The sequence below is a fragment of the Phoca vitulina genome, unplaced genomic scaffold (assembly GCF_004348235.1).
Source record: "Phoca vitulina isolate PV1807 unplaced genomic scaffold, GSC_HSeal_1.0 scaffold27, whole genome shotgun sequence".
NCBI lineage: Eukaryota > Metazoa > Chordata > Mammalia > Carnivora > Phocidae > Phoca > Phoca vitulina.
This window is the reverse complement of record NW_022589730.1, coordinates 16706794-16723166: the sequence shown is the minus strand read 5'-3', so window position 1 is coordinate 16723166 and position 16373 is coordinate 16706794. Positions and strand designations below refer to the sequence as shown.

At 43.3% G+C, this 16373-nt stretch overlaps 1 protein-coding gene across 2 annotated transcripts in view; it reads left to right on the top strand.

The window, feature by feature from the left end:
- The first annotated feature begins 239 nt into the window (after window positions 1-239).
- Window positions 240-16373, top strand: part of MALT1 (MALT1 paracaspase) — a 57860-nt gene continuing 41726 nt past the window's right edge. For both annotated transcript variants that reach the window (XM_032422688.1, XM_032422686.1), the window contains exons 1-2: window positions 240-602; window positions 9132-9298. In XM_032422688.1, the coding sequence (XP_032278579.1) occupies window positions 328-602; window positions 9132-9298 (442 nt within the window). In that variant the 5' untranslated portion in view covers window positions 240-327. The remainder of the gene's footprint in view (window positions 603-9131; window positions 9299-16373) is intronic.

The following is a 16373-nucleotide window of genomic DNA, read 5'->3' as shown; positions in this document are numbered from 1 at the left end:
TCCGCAGCGCGCGCCTCCGCGACCGGGCGGCGGCGGCGGCGGCGGGGGAAAGCGAAGGAAACGCGCGGCCGCGCGCACGCGCGCACGCGCGCAAGAGGGCGGCCCCGCCAGAGGCCCCGCCCCGCCAGAGGCCCCGCCCCCTCGGCGCAGCGGGCACGGCCCGCCGGCGCGGCTCCCCCAGGCAAACCTGTCTCGGCTGGGCGGGGAGCGGAGCTTCCTCCTCAGAGCGCGGTACGGCGTAGCCGGCTTTGTCCTTCCGCCCCTGCCTCCGCGGCGCCGGGGCGAGCGAGGGGGCGAGCGGAAGGTGCGCTGGAGCCGAGGCCCGCGATGCGACCGGGGGGAGCAGCACAAGTCGCAGGGTCGCCGGCGTCGGACGGGTCGCTGTGCGGGGAGCTGCTGCAGGCCCCGCCGCCCCCGGCCTTGCAGCCGTCTCCGGCCGCGCCCTCGGGGCCGCCGCTCCCCGCTTCGTTCGGCGCGACCCTCAACCGCCTTCCGGAGCCGCTGCTGCGGAGACTCAGCGGGAGCCTGGACCGAGCGCCCGAGGGCCGGGGCTGGAGGAGGCTGGCCGAGGTGGCGGGGAGTCGGGGGCGCCTCCGGCTCAGGTGAGGGGCGGGGGCGCGGGGGGCGTGGGGCAGGGGCCCGCGGGGCGGGGGCGAGCGGGCACCCGGGTGGGAGGACTGACGCTCCGGCGGCTGGAGTGGTGCGGGGGCCGCTGCGGTGAAAGGCGCGCGGAGAGGGAACTCGGTCGGGAAAGCGTGGGAATGCCAGAAATCCGAGGTTGGACCCTCCTCCCCGTGAGCTGAAAGGGAGAAGTGGGGGGCGACCCGGAAGGATCTGGAGGGAAGGCTGTCTGGAAACCACTAGGACAGGGCAGTCATTCCAAAGGACCTAGAGTACAAAAGAACGGGATGTGGGCACAGACCGGGAAGACCTAAGGAAGGCGAAGTGCAGGTAAAGAGATAATGAAAGCGAAGGGCTTGGGTGCAGGATTTCATGGCAGTTTTTATATAGGAGAGGATGATCATGGGAAAGGCTGATACTAAAACTACCATCTTCCTCCATCAAACCAACTTACCAGGTTCTCTTCTTGACTTCACCGTGAGCACTGAGCTCGAAGTAAAACTATCTTCCTCTTCCCAGGATAGGAACTGCGAACTATTGGTCTCGGTACTTTACACTGTGAAGAATTATTGAGGACCCCAGAGAGTTTTTAATGTGGGTTCGATGTATTACACACATATATTTACCCTATTAAAAATTAAAACTAAGAAACGTTAAAAATTTTATTTTAAAAGAATAGCCTGTTACATGTTAACAGAAATTACATGTTTTTGTGGAAAAACAAACTTTTCCAAAACAAAAAAAAAATTAGAAAAGTGGCATTGTTTTACATTTTGAAGATCTCTTCTATGTTTTGTCTTTATTGCAGAGAACTGGCCTCTTTTACGTGCTTCTGCATTCGGTCTGTTGCACTATCCCAGATCATGTAACACTGGTTACTCCACAGTGTACACTTACTCAGTGAATGAAAACGCTAAATAACATCTCAGTGTTACTGTGAAAAATCATTTTGACCTTGCAGATCCCGTGACAGGGTCTCAGGAACTGCACTAGGGGTGCCCAGACCACACTTAGAACCATTCCTTTATACCGTTGTTAGGGTTTTGGTCTGCCTGGGAATCCCTTAGAAGTTTTTTTTTTTTTAACCTCTCATATGACTAAACTTTGCCTTGGACTATAATTATTTGTACGTTTTCTTACAAACTCCTTGAGAAGAGGAGGCATCAGTTAAGATTCTGTGTGTTATGCATAGAACCTGTCTTAGACACTATAAATACTTTTGAGAGGGGAGCCATTCATTCACAATTATGTTTATTGAGTGCCTATTATGAGTGGGAAGTTCCAGAAGATAAAAAGATGACAAATATTTAGTTCCTATTCACAAGGACCTCTCTAGTAATGGATTGTTATTCTGGGACATTTACAGATAACATGTTAAATGCTGTGTTGGGTGTGAATAATAATAACAATGGGTTGTTACCATTTATTGAGCACTTAGTATATACCGATGCACTAAATATTTACATGCATTATCTACTTTAGCCCTCACAACAACCTCGAGTTTCAGAGTTTGGGGTTAAACCAGGGTCATGATGATTTAGGGTTCTTTGGCCACAGAGAGGAGTAATGATGTGAGGTTGGGATTAAGAAGTGGTAAACTTGCAAAATTGAGCAGACAGATGGCACAATTTTCTGTTCCGGGAAAAAACGTGTTTCTCTTAGGGAGAGGGGACTGTGCAAAGAAAATCCAAAATACTATTACACTAGGTCTGTAGATTTCTGAATTTCTAGACTTAATAGTGTAAGAAGTTGTCTTCTTTGGGGTCAGATCATCAGATCTGTGATTGGTTAGTTTGTGATTAGTACGCTAGTTAGGGAAGGCTCTGGACTTTCCTGAGGAGGGCCTGGGAGTGAGGGCTCCTAATTTGACAGTGGAGGAAAGAGAAGAAAGGAAGGCCCTGCCACTGAAGAAGCATGGCTGGAGTAGTGGATACCTGACATCAGGTGTTCTGTGTTCCTCCCCAAGCCTTCAGTCAGGTTTTGCCGGAGGCTACAGAATGGTTCATTTGGCAAACTAACAGAAAAGTCTGAGGCCACATCTCTGGGGAAGGTAGTATAGAGAGAAGGCCAGTCGCCTCGCGGGCAACAAAGGGCATGCATTCATGGAATCTGGCAAATTTCAGGGTGGGAAGTCTGAAAAGAAATAGATGGGATTTCACCAGTCTTCCAGGATGGTGAAGATTAGCTCAGAATAGGTGAGTGGTGGTGGGAGTGGGGGCACCCCTGCAGGTTAGAAAATTGGGGAATATTAGAGTCATATACCTACTGAAATCGGAATTAAACTGGCATAACAAAAGGTTAGCACTGGGAGCTTAGGGGCTGGAGAGTGACATCTGAGGGGGGGCAAGGTAAGCTGGTGATGCTTACTCTGTGTAAGACAAAAAGCTATTTCAGAGTAATTTCATACTGGTGCTAGAAGAGCATCTAGGATAGCAGAAAGTCCCAGAGGTATTTTTCTCTAGTGTCAGACCGAGGAACTGAAGTGGGAGGGTCCAAGTGGACAACAGTTCCCATGAGGTGGTAGACTTTTTTCCCTAAAATCTTCCAAGGTTGCCTATTGTTTCTTACACTTTTTTTCTGACTCTATACATGTTTCCTCAAATAGATGAGAATTTGATGAAGAAACCCCAAGAGTCCATCCTGAACTGTCCATCAGGGATTAGGAGTAATTGTAAATGTCTTCATACGATTATGGGTGACTCAGAATCAGTCCTGGCTTCCAGTTTAGTTTCCCACAACCGTGCGCATACGGGAGTGCCCTAAATACAAACTCAGCCCTAATGCCATTCCAGACCGCCCTGATATTGAACAGCCTTTGCCGTCAGTGCAGACAGATGCAGGTTCTGAGGGTCTTGCCCACCATACCCTGAAGGTGACAGAGCTTTCAGGAGGCCCTAACGCTGCCTGGACTCCATAGGAAGGGGGCTTTGGGACTCGGACCTAGGAGAGCCATCACTGCGCACCTGCTGTGCAGAACGTGCTCTGTAGCTGCAGACTTCTGCCCTCCTGCAGTTTATGATCAGAATGAGAACGTGTACAAAGCTGAAACAAAGGATCTCCTCCTGTCTCTGTCTCTCCGGTCTGTCTCTTCGGTGTCTGAAATTTGGAGTGCCGTAGGATCCAGGCTTTGTGTCTCTCTATCTACGTGTCTTCACCCAGTCCCCTTCTCGATGTATCCTTAAGTCTCAGGACTATACATACTTAGGTGGATTCCTCTTAGTTTGTATCTTCAGTCCGTATCTTTGCTTTGAACCCCCTGGATACGTTCCTGTAGATGCCAATTTGCCATCTCCTCATGAATGACTAAGATATCTTGAGCGTAGCATGTCCAGAATTTAGCATGTCTTCCCCCACAGACCTGTTTTTCATTCAGTTTTCTTTATCTCAGGAAATGGCAACTGCACCCCTCCGATTGCTCAGGCCCCAAACTTCAAAATTATTCCTGACTCCACTTTTATACACCACGTCCGTTTTATCAGCGATCCACATCTGCTGTGCCTTCAGTGTGCATCCAGAATCCCACCTCCGCTGCCCCAGCCCTGGGCCAGCCACTGCCCTCTCTCACCTGGATCATTCCAGTAGCCGCCTAACTTCTCCTCCCGCTTTGCCTCTGCCCCCAAGCTATTCTCAGCATAGCAGTGAGAATTTATACTCTTTTGAAACGTCCAGTCAGGTCTTACCTTTCCTCTGCTCAAAACCCTTTAATTGCTTTTCTGTTTCAGGATAAAAACACTAGTTAGCCACCAGTCATCTCTTGGACCCCATTATCTTCCTCCCTTTCTGTGCTTTCTGCACATTTGCTCTCTTGCTTTTGGCTTGAACACAGGAGGGTCTTTGTACTTGCTCTTTCCTCAGTCTGAGATAGTCTTCACAGGTGAACTGCATGACTTTACCTCTTGAAGTGTTTACTTACAAGTCACCTCCTTCAGTGAGGTCTTCTCTGATCACATTATTTAAAATTACCCCATACATCTGCTCCAGCATTACTTAGCCCCCTGCTTTGCTTTTCTCCAGAGCACTTACGACCATTGGATGGATACACACACACACACACACACACACACACACCTCTGTTTGTCTGCCTCTGCGTGCATATGTATATTTATATCTTATAGAAAAATCCAGGATGATAGGGAATTTTGTTTGCTGCAGTATCCTAAATACCTAGGAAAAATAGTTGGCCTATTTTAGATGATTAACAAGTAGTTGCTGAATTAATGAATAGAGATTTCAAAGAGTAAATGTTCCAAGAAGAGAAGCAAAAGAACCTAAAAGCAGTGCGATGGTTTGTACCCTAAGGGATGTATGATGTGTTCTATTTGATGATATATTTTTTGAAGTGATTAATATATATGTATGAAGTGAAGAGAAATACAAATATATTTTCTTAAAAGCAAAGCCCATTTTTTTCAGTAATAGTCTTTTAACTTAAATGAGAAATTCCAAATTAGGCCTGGTAGAAACCACTTCAAAGCACAGTCTTACAGGAATGTAACTAAAAAAGGAAAGAAAGAGGCTGGGTATTTAGAAGCATCATCTGAGCTGAAAGCCAGTGCCCAGGCGGAAAATCAGTAAAAAAGGAAAGGAGATACAGAATCATGTTTTTCTCCTGTGCCTCTTGTATTGGAAAATTTTGTCTACTTCATCTCGACCTCTTTCTTCATTTGGAAGAAAGAAGTCAAATTGTTTTTCGCTTTTTTCTATATGAGTATAAACATCAAAGCATCACTTGGTTGCATTTGGTGAGATGGCTGCTGAATTTTATGTACCAGAGTCCGACCACCTTTCTAAATCATAAAAAAAAAAAATTATATTTAGCATACAACATCCTTGTTTTTATAGATCTCATATTCTAATTATCTAAAAGAATGGTAATCCTTCTATTGTCTCTAATACTGGTTTCTTGACCTGGGTGTTACGGGGACTAACGGAAGAAAATTTTACAGAGTAGAGGAGTGGCGGGCATCTGCAGCTTTCATTCTTGCTGTCTTCATAGTCACCATTATCTCAGAGGAGAAAGGACGCTTTAACACTAAGAAATAGGAAAGACCATCTCAGAGTAAAAGGCAGTCTTATTGTCCTTGTTTTTATCATTTTACCTTGGGCTTCAAATTGTCCTGCCACTAGTCTACCATCCAGCATTTGGGGACAGTTGACCTATATTATGATTCACATTTAACAAAAATAGAGTATTGAATATACGCATTTAACTGAGACACTTAGAAGGAACACCTAGTGAGTATAGAGACAGGAGGCCTTGAAGGACATGATCAGGTTACCAAACTAGTAACTACTCAAAAACATTTTTAAGGAAAAGGGAAAACAGTTTCAGAAATCAGCATAATTAAGAAACTGTTGTTCTTTTAATATCCCATATTTTTATTGTATAATAAGAATTCACTTTTATTGAGTGCTTATTATTCGCCAAGCACTGTGCTAAGTACTTCTAGCATGGATTATCTAATTTAATTCTAACAATCCTATGAGATAGATGATACTAGTATTGAAATTATTTTGGTTGGATACGTTTTTTTTCCTAAAGTTAAGAGATTACCAACTTCACCACAGAATTATAAATCTTGAGTGACCATTATATAAATGCTATGGTAGCCTTTTAATAAAACTGATCAAAAGGAATGTGGCTTAAGTGCCTGGGTGGCTCAGTCTGTTAAACGTCCGACTCTTGATTTTGAGATCGAGCCCCGTGTTGGACTCTGCATTGAGCATGGAGCCTACTTAAGATTCTCTCTCTATCCCTCTCCCCCCCTTCCCCCCCCCCCAAAAAAGGAAAAGAATGTTCCAAGTCCTATGAAAACTTGCTCACCTTGCATCTGGCACAGCTGTGATACTGTTACGTCTGACCCTTTCCATCTATCCAGTCCTTCAGCCTTTTTAGTTATGATTGAAATTCATGCAGTAATCATTCAGTTATGAATAATTAATATGGGCAAGACAGATTTTAGGTATTGAGGGGTTAAAAATACAGGGTTTCTGTTTTCAAGGAGTACTGTGATCTAGTTAGGTAGAGAAGACATCCCTATGAAAGAAAAGCTCATGGTTTTATTTATTTGTTTTTTTTAAAGCTTTTATTTATTTGACAGAGAAAGAGACAGCCAGAGAGGGAACACAAGCAGGGGCGAGCAGGAGAGGTAGAAGCAGGCTTCCCGCTGAGCAGGGAGCCCGATGCGGGGCTCGATCCCAGGACCCTGGGATCATGACCTGAGCCAAAGGCAGACGCTTATCGACTGAGCCACCCAGGCGCCCCGAAAAGCTCATGGTTTTAAGGCAAAATTGTGGGGGCGCCTGGGTGGCTCAGTCATTAAGGCAAAATTGTGTCACCTGAGACATAGAGAACAGGGGTCTGCAAACAATGATCCCTGAGCCAAATTTGGGCCACTGCCCCTGTTTTTGCAGTTTATGGGCTAAGATTGGTTTTCATATTTAAAAAATTGTAAGACAAAACAAAAGACAAGAAAGAAGAACATGCAGTAGACTATATGGCCCATAAAGCCTAAAATATTTTCCTTCTGGCACTTTACAGAAATTTGTCAACCTTTAATATGTAAGATAAGTGCCATCAGGAGACTATGTCTCACACGTGTTTGGGGGACTTGTGTGGTCTGGGTGAACCTCACAGAGACGCTAAAGTTTATATTGGACTACAAATTGGAAAGAAAGGGAGAGGTCGCCGCAAAGGTGTGTGACGTGCGAATTCTACAGTATATCATGAAGATTATCTAAAGACTTTGGTTGGCCTTTGTTACTGGTTATGTCTCTTTGGGAAGATTTTTTTTTATTTTATTTTTTTTTTATTTTTTTAAATTTTTTTATTGTTATGTTAATCCCCATACATTACATCATTAGTTTTAGATGTAGTGTTCCATGATTCATTGTTTGTGCATAACACCCAGTGCTCCATGCAGAACGTGCCCTCCTCAATACCCATCACCAGGCTAACCCATCCTCCCACCCGCCTCCCCTCTAGAACCCTCAGTTTGTTTTTCAGAGTCCATCGTCTCTCATGGTTCTTCTCCCCCTCCGATTTCCCCCCCTTCATTCTTCCCCTCCTGCTACATTCTTCTTCTTCTTTTTTTCTTTCTTAACATATATTGCATTATTTGTTTCAGAGGTACAGATCTGAGATTCAACAGTCTTGCACAATTCACAGCGCTTACCAGAGCACATACTCACCCCAGTGAAGATTTTTTTTTATTATGTTAATCACCATACATTACATCATCTTTGGGAAGATTTTTGGGGGTTTTCTGTTGTTTTGATTGTTTGGTTTAACTTTTATTGTTTTTCTTCTCTTGAATGTTTTATACTTGTGCTTTCCCTTTCTATGAAATGGTTGAAGTCCATACTCCTTGCCCCATTATTTATGGCCTTCTGTAGTCTGATCTTACCTGTCTTTCTAACCTTGTACATGCCTACTGAACATAATAACACTGAAAAGGAAATTTGTTGTGTATGTTAAATAGTGATAATAAAAAAAAATAGTTTGAACAAAAGGACAATGAGACAGAAAGTAGATTCTTTGGAGCAGAAGTCAGCCAGCTTTTTCTATAAAGAGCTAAATAGTCCACATGTTCCGCTTTGCAGACCAACGACTCACCTCTGCTATTCTAACAGGAAAGCAGCCGTCCCCCTTTGCAAACGTGTATGTGAACGAGCGTGGCTGTGTTCCAGCAAAACTGTTTACAAAATCAGGTGACTGGGTGGGTTTGGCCCACAGACCAGCGTTTGTCTTGCCCCTGTGTTAGGGTATTTCTAGGTACTTAGAAGTACTTTGAATGTCACTAATAGTCTTTTAAAAATTGTTGAAAAAATGAGCACACGTAGTAAAAAGTCCGACAGTACAAAAGGGTTTATAGTGAAAAGTTGAATCATCCAACTGAGCTCTGCTGCTCCGGCCCCTGCTCTGTAGGAAAATCACTACTAGTTTCTTGGCTATCTTTTCAAAGTTAACTCTGTACATATAAGAACAAACACATATTCTTACTAATAAAAACGGTATCATGCAGAACAAACACTGTTCTGTATCTTTATGAATACATATGTAGGCACACTACTAATACAAAATATTGTATGTTAAGTTTTTTCATTTTTCAAGATGTCTCGAAGATCTATGCCTCTTTTTGGGTTCATATTATGCTTAATAAAAGCAGAAGAACAAGTAAAGAAATGTATCTGATCTTCCTAATCCATAGTCCCAAATTAAAGGTAAAAATTTTGATCAACATCAAAGCCAAATTTCTTTCACATCCTGTTTCGGGATTTCTCTCATCTTCTGATTTAGTAGTCTTGGGAGCTGAGTTGGAGAAGGGCATAAAGAGGAATTCCCTATGATGGCAGAGGAGGAAAGGACAGTAGCACTCATAATGGAAATAACTTTTCACCACTCAGCGACTCACGGTTTATCCCTACAACATCTGCAATCATGCCAAACATAGAGCAGGCATATCATGTTGGAGAAAACTGTTGACTTGACTTAAATCTGTTGTTTGCAGTTGCCTGGACTTGGAGCAGTGCTCTCTTAAGGTCTTGGAGCCTGAAGGAAGTCCAAGCTTATGTTTACTGAAGCTGTTGGGTGAGAAAGGTTGTACAGTCACAGAACTGAGTGACTTCCTGCAAACTATGGAGCACACAGAGGTTCTTCTGCTTCTAAGCCCCCCAGGTAGGTTCTTCTCTGAGGTCTGTTCTCCAGGAGTTCGTGGAGACAAACGTAGAGGAAAATATCTCATTTGCCAATGAATTGTATTAAATATTTTTGGAAAATGTAGACATATGGAGACTCATTTTTTCCCTCCAGGTTGAGACTAAGGAACACATAAAAAGCAAATACAATGCATAAACACTGATTGGATTGTGGTTCAAAAACATCAACTGTAGGGTGCCTGGGTAGCTCAGTTAGGCGTCTGCCTTCGGCTCAGGTCATGGTCCCAGGGTCCTGGGATTGAGTCCCACATCGGGCTCCCTGCTCGGCAGGAAGCCTGCTTCTCCCTCTCCCACTCCCCCTGCTTGTGTTCCCTCGCTCACTGTGTCTGTCTCTGTCAAATAAATTTAAAAAAATATTTAAAAAAAAAATCAACTATAGAAGACATTTTGGAGACAAGTAAAGCCATTTGAATTTAACATGTGTATTAGGTATTAGGGAATTATCGTGTGATAATGGTGGTGTAGTCTGTAGAAGAATGTCTTTATTCCAAGGAGATGCGTGCTAAAGTATTTAGGGGATGGGGCGCCTGGCTGGCTCAGTGGGAGAGCATGCAACTCTGATCTCAGGGTCGTGAGTTCAAGCCCCACGTTGGATGTGGAACCTACTTTAAAAAAAAAAAAAGTAAAGTATTTAGGGGTAAGATTCTTTTTTTTTAAGAATTTACTTACTTATTTGAGAGAGAGAAAGCAGGATAGAGAGCACGAAGGGGCATGGGAGGGGAAGGGGCAAAGGGAGAGGGAGAAGCAGACTCCCTGCCAGGCAGGGAGCCAGATGTGGGGGCTCGATCCCAGGACCTCAGGATCATGACCTGAGCCGAAGGCAGACACTTAACCAACTGAACCACCCAGGCGCCCCTAGGGGTAGGATTTCTATAACTCATGTTGAAATAGTGCAGCCAAGGCTCAGTCAGTAGAGCCTGTGATTCTTGATTTTGGGGTTGTGAGTTTGAACCCCATATTGGGGGTAGAGTTTACTTTGAACTGAAGAAAGGGAGGAAGGGAGGAATAGTGCAGCCAAACATTTATTAATATGTATGTATGTATACAAATGAGATCAAGCAAATATGGTAGATATTTACTGTTTAAGTATTTCACCAACATGATGCTTTTGAAATGTTGATTGATTCAACCATGATTTTTTTTTCTGAATATACCAATATTGAGTGAGATTTCTCACTTGCAAGGTCAGGTGTGAGGAATAGGAAACAGCCCCTTGTCTGCACAGCCACAGGTAAAGTTGGTCCCCTGCAGCAGTGTCAGGCAGGAGAGACCATGTGATCGGAGTCCCGTGATGACAGCAGCACTGCAGACCTCCCTTCTCGGGTCCAGTTCACCATTATAGGTTCCACCAGAAGCAGAGAAGCCAGTCGAGGTTGGGAGGGCCATGGTCTAAGGACTCATGCTCTCTATGTTACATGGTTTTGATGTATGTAGTTTTTATTACATAACCAGCCTATTTGTGATAATATTTTGAAGTTAACATGAGAAAGCTAAAATTATAATTCAGATCTTATTTTTGTCAGTTCTGGGTTTCGGGAATCTTCTAACCGAAAAGTCTTGAAGCAAGCTGGGCTTCAAGAGAGGCTGAGGACAGCCCTGTTTTCAAAGAATTGGTTTGTTTTCATCTTTGCCCCTCCTTTCTTGTTACTGGCTTCCTTCCAAGAGTGACTTTCTGCATAGTTGCAAGATCTCTACTGACTTGCATTCATCTTTGTTCCAGCAAAAATCATAAGATTCACTCTAGTTAACTAATTTCGAATGCCTGTCCCTACACCTGTCACTGTGGCAAGGGAGATGGAATGTACCCATTTGCTGGCTTAGAGCCAGGAACAGAGTTGGGTTGAGTCAGCTTTCCAGAAACCACATAGGATACTAAACAAAAGTGGGCCTGTTGGAAGGAGAAAGGGCATAACAGATGCTAGGGAGGTAACCAGAGTCCACTACAAAGGAAAAGGACCCTAGATTACAAGTCAGGAAACTTGGACTCTCAGATCATCCTCTGCCTCCCAAGGCCTGAGGTGATGATAAAATAGGTGCCTCCTTTGAGTTACACGTTGCACTGGATGCTTAACATCTGTTCCTCAGTGCCTCTTCATACCAAGAGGTCTGGGGTAGGAGTAACTACGTCTAGATGAAATTGTTGTTTGTCACCAATCAGTGAACTTCTTCATAAGGTGACATTTGTTAACTTTTATATCCCCAGTGCCTTGAACATTACCCAGGAGTTGTGACGATTGAAATCTGCCAGTTGGGGCACTCAGTTAGCTATTAAGTTCTCATACTTCCTAGAATACCATACCAGGGCTTCTGAAAACTTAAGAAACCTCTCCAGGAAATGAATATAACTTGTATATCTCATTATCTTTTTTCAGTAATTACACTAATCACTGTGACTGTTGGTTGCCAAGTCTATAAAATGAGAGTAAGTGTTCTCTACCTGGCAGAGTTGGACGAGTTACATGAATGCCATGTGGAATGGTCTCTAGGCAGCCACAGAGGCTTCCCGTCTCCTGATCTGTGGTGGGATCACTGGCCTCAGATCTCGGGCTTCCACGTTTTCAGTTTCCCATGCATGACACTGGGCTTTCCTGAAATTGAGTCACATGTTTGTTGATGTGTAATGATCTGCCTGAAATTTTTGACAATGTTTTAATTTTTGACAAACCAGCAGTGAATACAGAGCCAACCTAATAAACATCAGTAATCTAATCCCTTCACAGATCCATTTCTGCTCTTTGTGTTTTTCTCCACATAGTAGGATTAGCACTTTACCATCAGTGTTCCGCATATAGATCATTCTGGTACTTGGCCTACAAGCTTTTTCAGAGTTATCCCCTAGGACTTCCTTGCATTTGAGGGAAGACCAGGAAGAGGAAAGCAGTTTCTATGTTAACATTTCTACATTAACACTTATTCACTATTTCTGTGAAGTTTTATCTCATATTAGCTGTATAGTGTCCATTGGGAATCAGTTTCTTGAATATTAAGTATTCATTTTTGAGGACATATTTTAGGATCTGTAAAGCTCAGTAATTTCAGGAAGAGGTAATTTACTGTTAGCTTTCTATGTGCATTTTATGTGAATAATCTAAAACTCACTGTATTTGCAGATATTAGAATAAAGAAGTATAAGAATTATAGAGAAAATTTTAATTTTTAATAAGGATATTGAGAATAAAAACTATTGTACTTAAGAAGGTAAGCTCTGATAGAATCAACTTTATTTAAGACTTTACTCATTCATTCAGTAAACACTTACAGGTTTCTAGTACCTTTGCTGTTCCAGATGTTGCACTTGGTACTATGATTCAAAGATGACTAGAACCAAAATTCTCGCCTAGGAAAGGTTCGTAGTCTAACAGGAAAGACAAACCTGTAAATGATCACATCCAACACAATCGTAAACACAAGTAGAACAAGTCTTATCTGATCTTTGGGTTTTCCTTTTCAGTGTATTCCTGTATCTTGGTGAAAATACAGTATAGAAATATTTAATGTTGGGACGCCTGGGTGGCTCAGTTTGTTAAGCATCTGCCTTCAGCTCAGGTCATGATCTCAGGGTCCTGGGATCGAGCCCCATGTCGGGCTCCCTGCTCAGCGGCGAGTCTGCTTCTCCCCCTCCCTCTGCCTCTCCCCCTGCTTGTGTTCTCTCTGTCTCTCTTTCAAATAAATAAATAAATCTTAAAAAAAAAAAAAAAAGGATATATTCTCATGTTTTCTCTCTTTTTTTGTAGTAAGACAGTTTCATGGGAGGACATTAGTTCTTATTCCAGAGAAAATCCAGTGACTTTTCTCTCATTGTCTCTATAGAGAGGTCTGCTTTTGGTGAGGGCGGTGAGTTCTGTCAAAGATGCTGTGAGCCTCTGAACAGACCTTTCAGACCTAAATGCAGGAAGACAAGGAAACTTTAGATTTATTTTAGTTTTATTTTGCCCCATTCTATTCTGGTTGTTTGTGGGCTGACAGCCAGAGATAGCCATGGGAGATGGCTATAATAAGGAGTTTTTCTGTTTTTCTGAGAAACTGAGTTTCTTTTATGTATTTGTTTTGGTAGCCCAGCAATAGCTGGGGCAGCATTCCCCTGCCTCTAACTAGAGCGATTCCCTTGATTAGGAGCCAGCCTCTGTGGTCCCTCACTTAGGATGGGATCTAAGCTGAGGGTAACTCATCCCTAAATTCTTGCTCTCCATGGGCTTTGACACTTAATATATTTTCTGAAGGAGCCCCATAGGATTGAGCTTCTGCTTTCTCTCTAATTGGGCTTTCTCACAGCACATGGATAGCTAGCTGCTCCCCATGCCCATTTCCCAGCACTGATTGTTTCCATATTTTATTCTTTTGGTCATTCCAGTGGGAATTGGAGGGGAGTGGGAGCATTAAATGAGTGTGCTGAAGTTGTTTGAACCAGAAGTCTGTAATGATTTTTTAGACCTTTATTTTCTCATTAAAGGATCAAAACTCCTGATCCCAAAGCAGCTGACGTTGGCATCTCTGTCCTTCGCAAATGTCATTGAGCCTAGATGTGCAGTTCAAGATGTTCCTGTTTTTCTTTTTTTAAGTGAAAATATTTGAGTGATTATAGGCTCCATCAGTTAGGGTAGTTATGCAGATCACAAAATGGCTGCCAAGGAAGTCATGCCCTGGCCTGGAATTGGTTAAGCAGAAGCCAGACGATAGGGGATATTTAGAGAGAATTAACATTTTATGTATGGGTTTCATTAGATGAATCCCAGGGTTCCAACTCTAGTTCTGTGATGTTACCATTTTATTCCTTTCTTTATGTAAAAGGTACTTCACTCTCCATACATACCAGACGGCTCTGGCTGAGACCTCTTCAGTGGCACCTTTTCCACTTGCCCCACACCTTTTTTGTCTTTAAGACAGGAGCCAACGGGCGCCTGGGTGGCTCAGTCGGTTAAATGTCTGCCTTCGGCGCAGGTCATGATCCCGGGGTCCTGGGATCGATCCCCCCAGCGGGCTCCCTGCTCAGTGGGGAGTCTACTTCTTCTCCCCTCTCATACTTTCTCTCTCTCTCAAATGAATAAATAAAATCTTTGAGAAAAAAAAAAAAAAAGACAGGAACCAAGATTGTTGAATATTATTCTCTAATTTCCAAAATACCTTTAGTTCAGAACCATCTTATCTTTACAGTTCTGTGAAGGAACAGAACTGTGCTATTATGAACATTTAAATTTTAAATGTGAGCAAACATTTGTGTGGAAAATGAGATTTCCACTGGTTATCATTTAGCCAGAGTCACAGTTGTTGACAAAAGTGGATTAGAGCCCAGGTCTGCTGACCCTGACCTGAACTCAATGTCATTTCTATCATGCTAGGAAATTTCTGGGTTATTCAGGAACTTGGTGATGACTTATTCTCCCAGTTGCCTCTTTGACCTGTGGACTGCAATTTTTTGTCCTTGCCAAATTAAAAAATACTCATATTAGATCCTCTTTTATAAAGGACTTTTCTTGTTGTGTGAGTGACGAAATTTCTGAAAGGAAAATATCAAGAAGTGGAAGAGGCAATGATGGTATGGACGGGAATAAGGACAAAGGAGGAGGAGAGCGATAGAAAGGGAGTCATGACGTCTGAAAGAATGTATGTCTGCATTGAGGTGTTCAGGGTCCCTGGGCAATATGGAAGCATACAGGGTATGATGAGGAAACTAGGTTTAGCCACAAGAGGTGCAAATTTAAACTGACTTGTAGGAAGGGCGTACATGGACATGCTTTGGTTGTGTTGAGGGGAGACTGTTGAAGGGAGAGAAATGGTATTTATTCTGGGACAGGATGAGGCACTTTTCAATGATAGCTTAGAAATTTTCAGAATAACTCTGAGGAAGAGTTTAAGATAGAAACTGATGGAAAGAAATTTTTGGTTTGCAGCCTCTAAAAACAGATGTACTGGGGCGCCTGGGTGGCTCAGTTGGTTAAGCAACTGCCTTCGGCTCAGGTCATGATCCTGGAGTCCCGGGATCGAGTCCCGCATCGGACTCCCTGCTCAGCGAGGAGTCTGCTTCTCCCTCTGATCCTCCCCCTCTCATGCTCTCTGTCTCCCATTCTCTCTCTCAGATAAATAAATAAAAAATCTTTAAAAAAAAAAAACAGATGTACTGTCATGTACACAATAGACCTGTTCCTGGAACAGCTGTTTGTAAGTTGTATCAATATTTAAATGCATCCATGGGGCGCCTTGGTGGCTCAGTCGGTTAAGCTGCTGCCTTTGGCTCAGGTCGTAATCCCAGGGTCCTGAGATCAAGCCCCACGTCGGGCTCCCTGCTCAGTGGGAAGTGTACTTCTCCCTCTTCCTCTGTTGCTCCCCCTGCCTGTGCTCTCTCGCTCGCGCTCTCTCAAATAAATAAAATCTTTAAAAAAAAATTTTTTTTAAAGCATTCTGAGAGAGGGTAACTTAAAGGGAAGCTATGGTGAATCCTTCTGTCAAGTCAAGAGTCACCCTAACTTACTGTTTTGAAATTCCAGCAGGTTTTTAGTTTTATTGCTCAGTATCATGAATCTGTGATCTGCATAGGTGTGTGTTGAATGAACAATCCTCATGTTCCATCGTACCTAGTTCAGATTCTCCCCGGTTTACAGGAAATCAAATAACCTCTTTGACTTCTTTGCAGATGTTATCTGAAAATAGGCTTGTTTGCCAGGAAACTGTGCATTCACCCTTTAAAATAGAACTTTCATTTGTATGCCTTGGTACACCCTCCATAGCTCTGTGCCGTCTTCTTTCCTTACCTTTGTTCAGCACCTGCTGACTGGTGGGCGCCCCGCGAGGGTGGTTACAGGTTGACCATGGTTCCCTGCCGCACAACACTACGTGGGAGGAAGGAAATTTGTGTGGTTAAGGCATGGGAGGTCTTGCGACTTCTTGTCTTTACTACTCACCAAGGGCGGTTTCCAAATCACATTGTGCCTTTCAATTCTCAGTCTTTGAAGCATTAAGTAATAAATACATGTATTTATTTGCTTGCTTATTGAAGACTAGACTATTGAAATGGATGGTCCAGGACAGATGTGTAAACT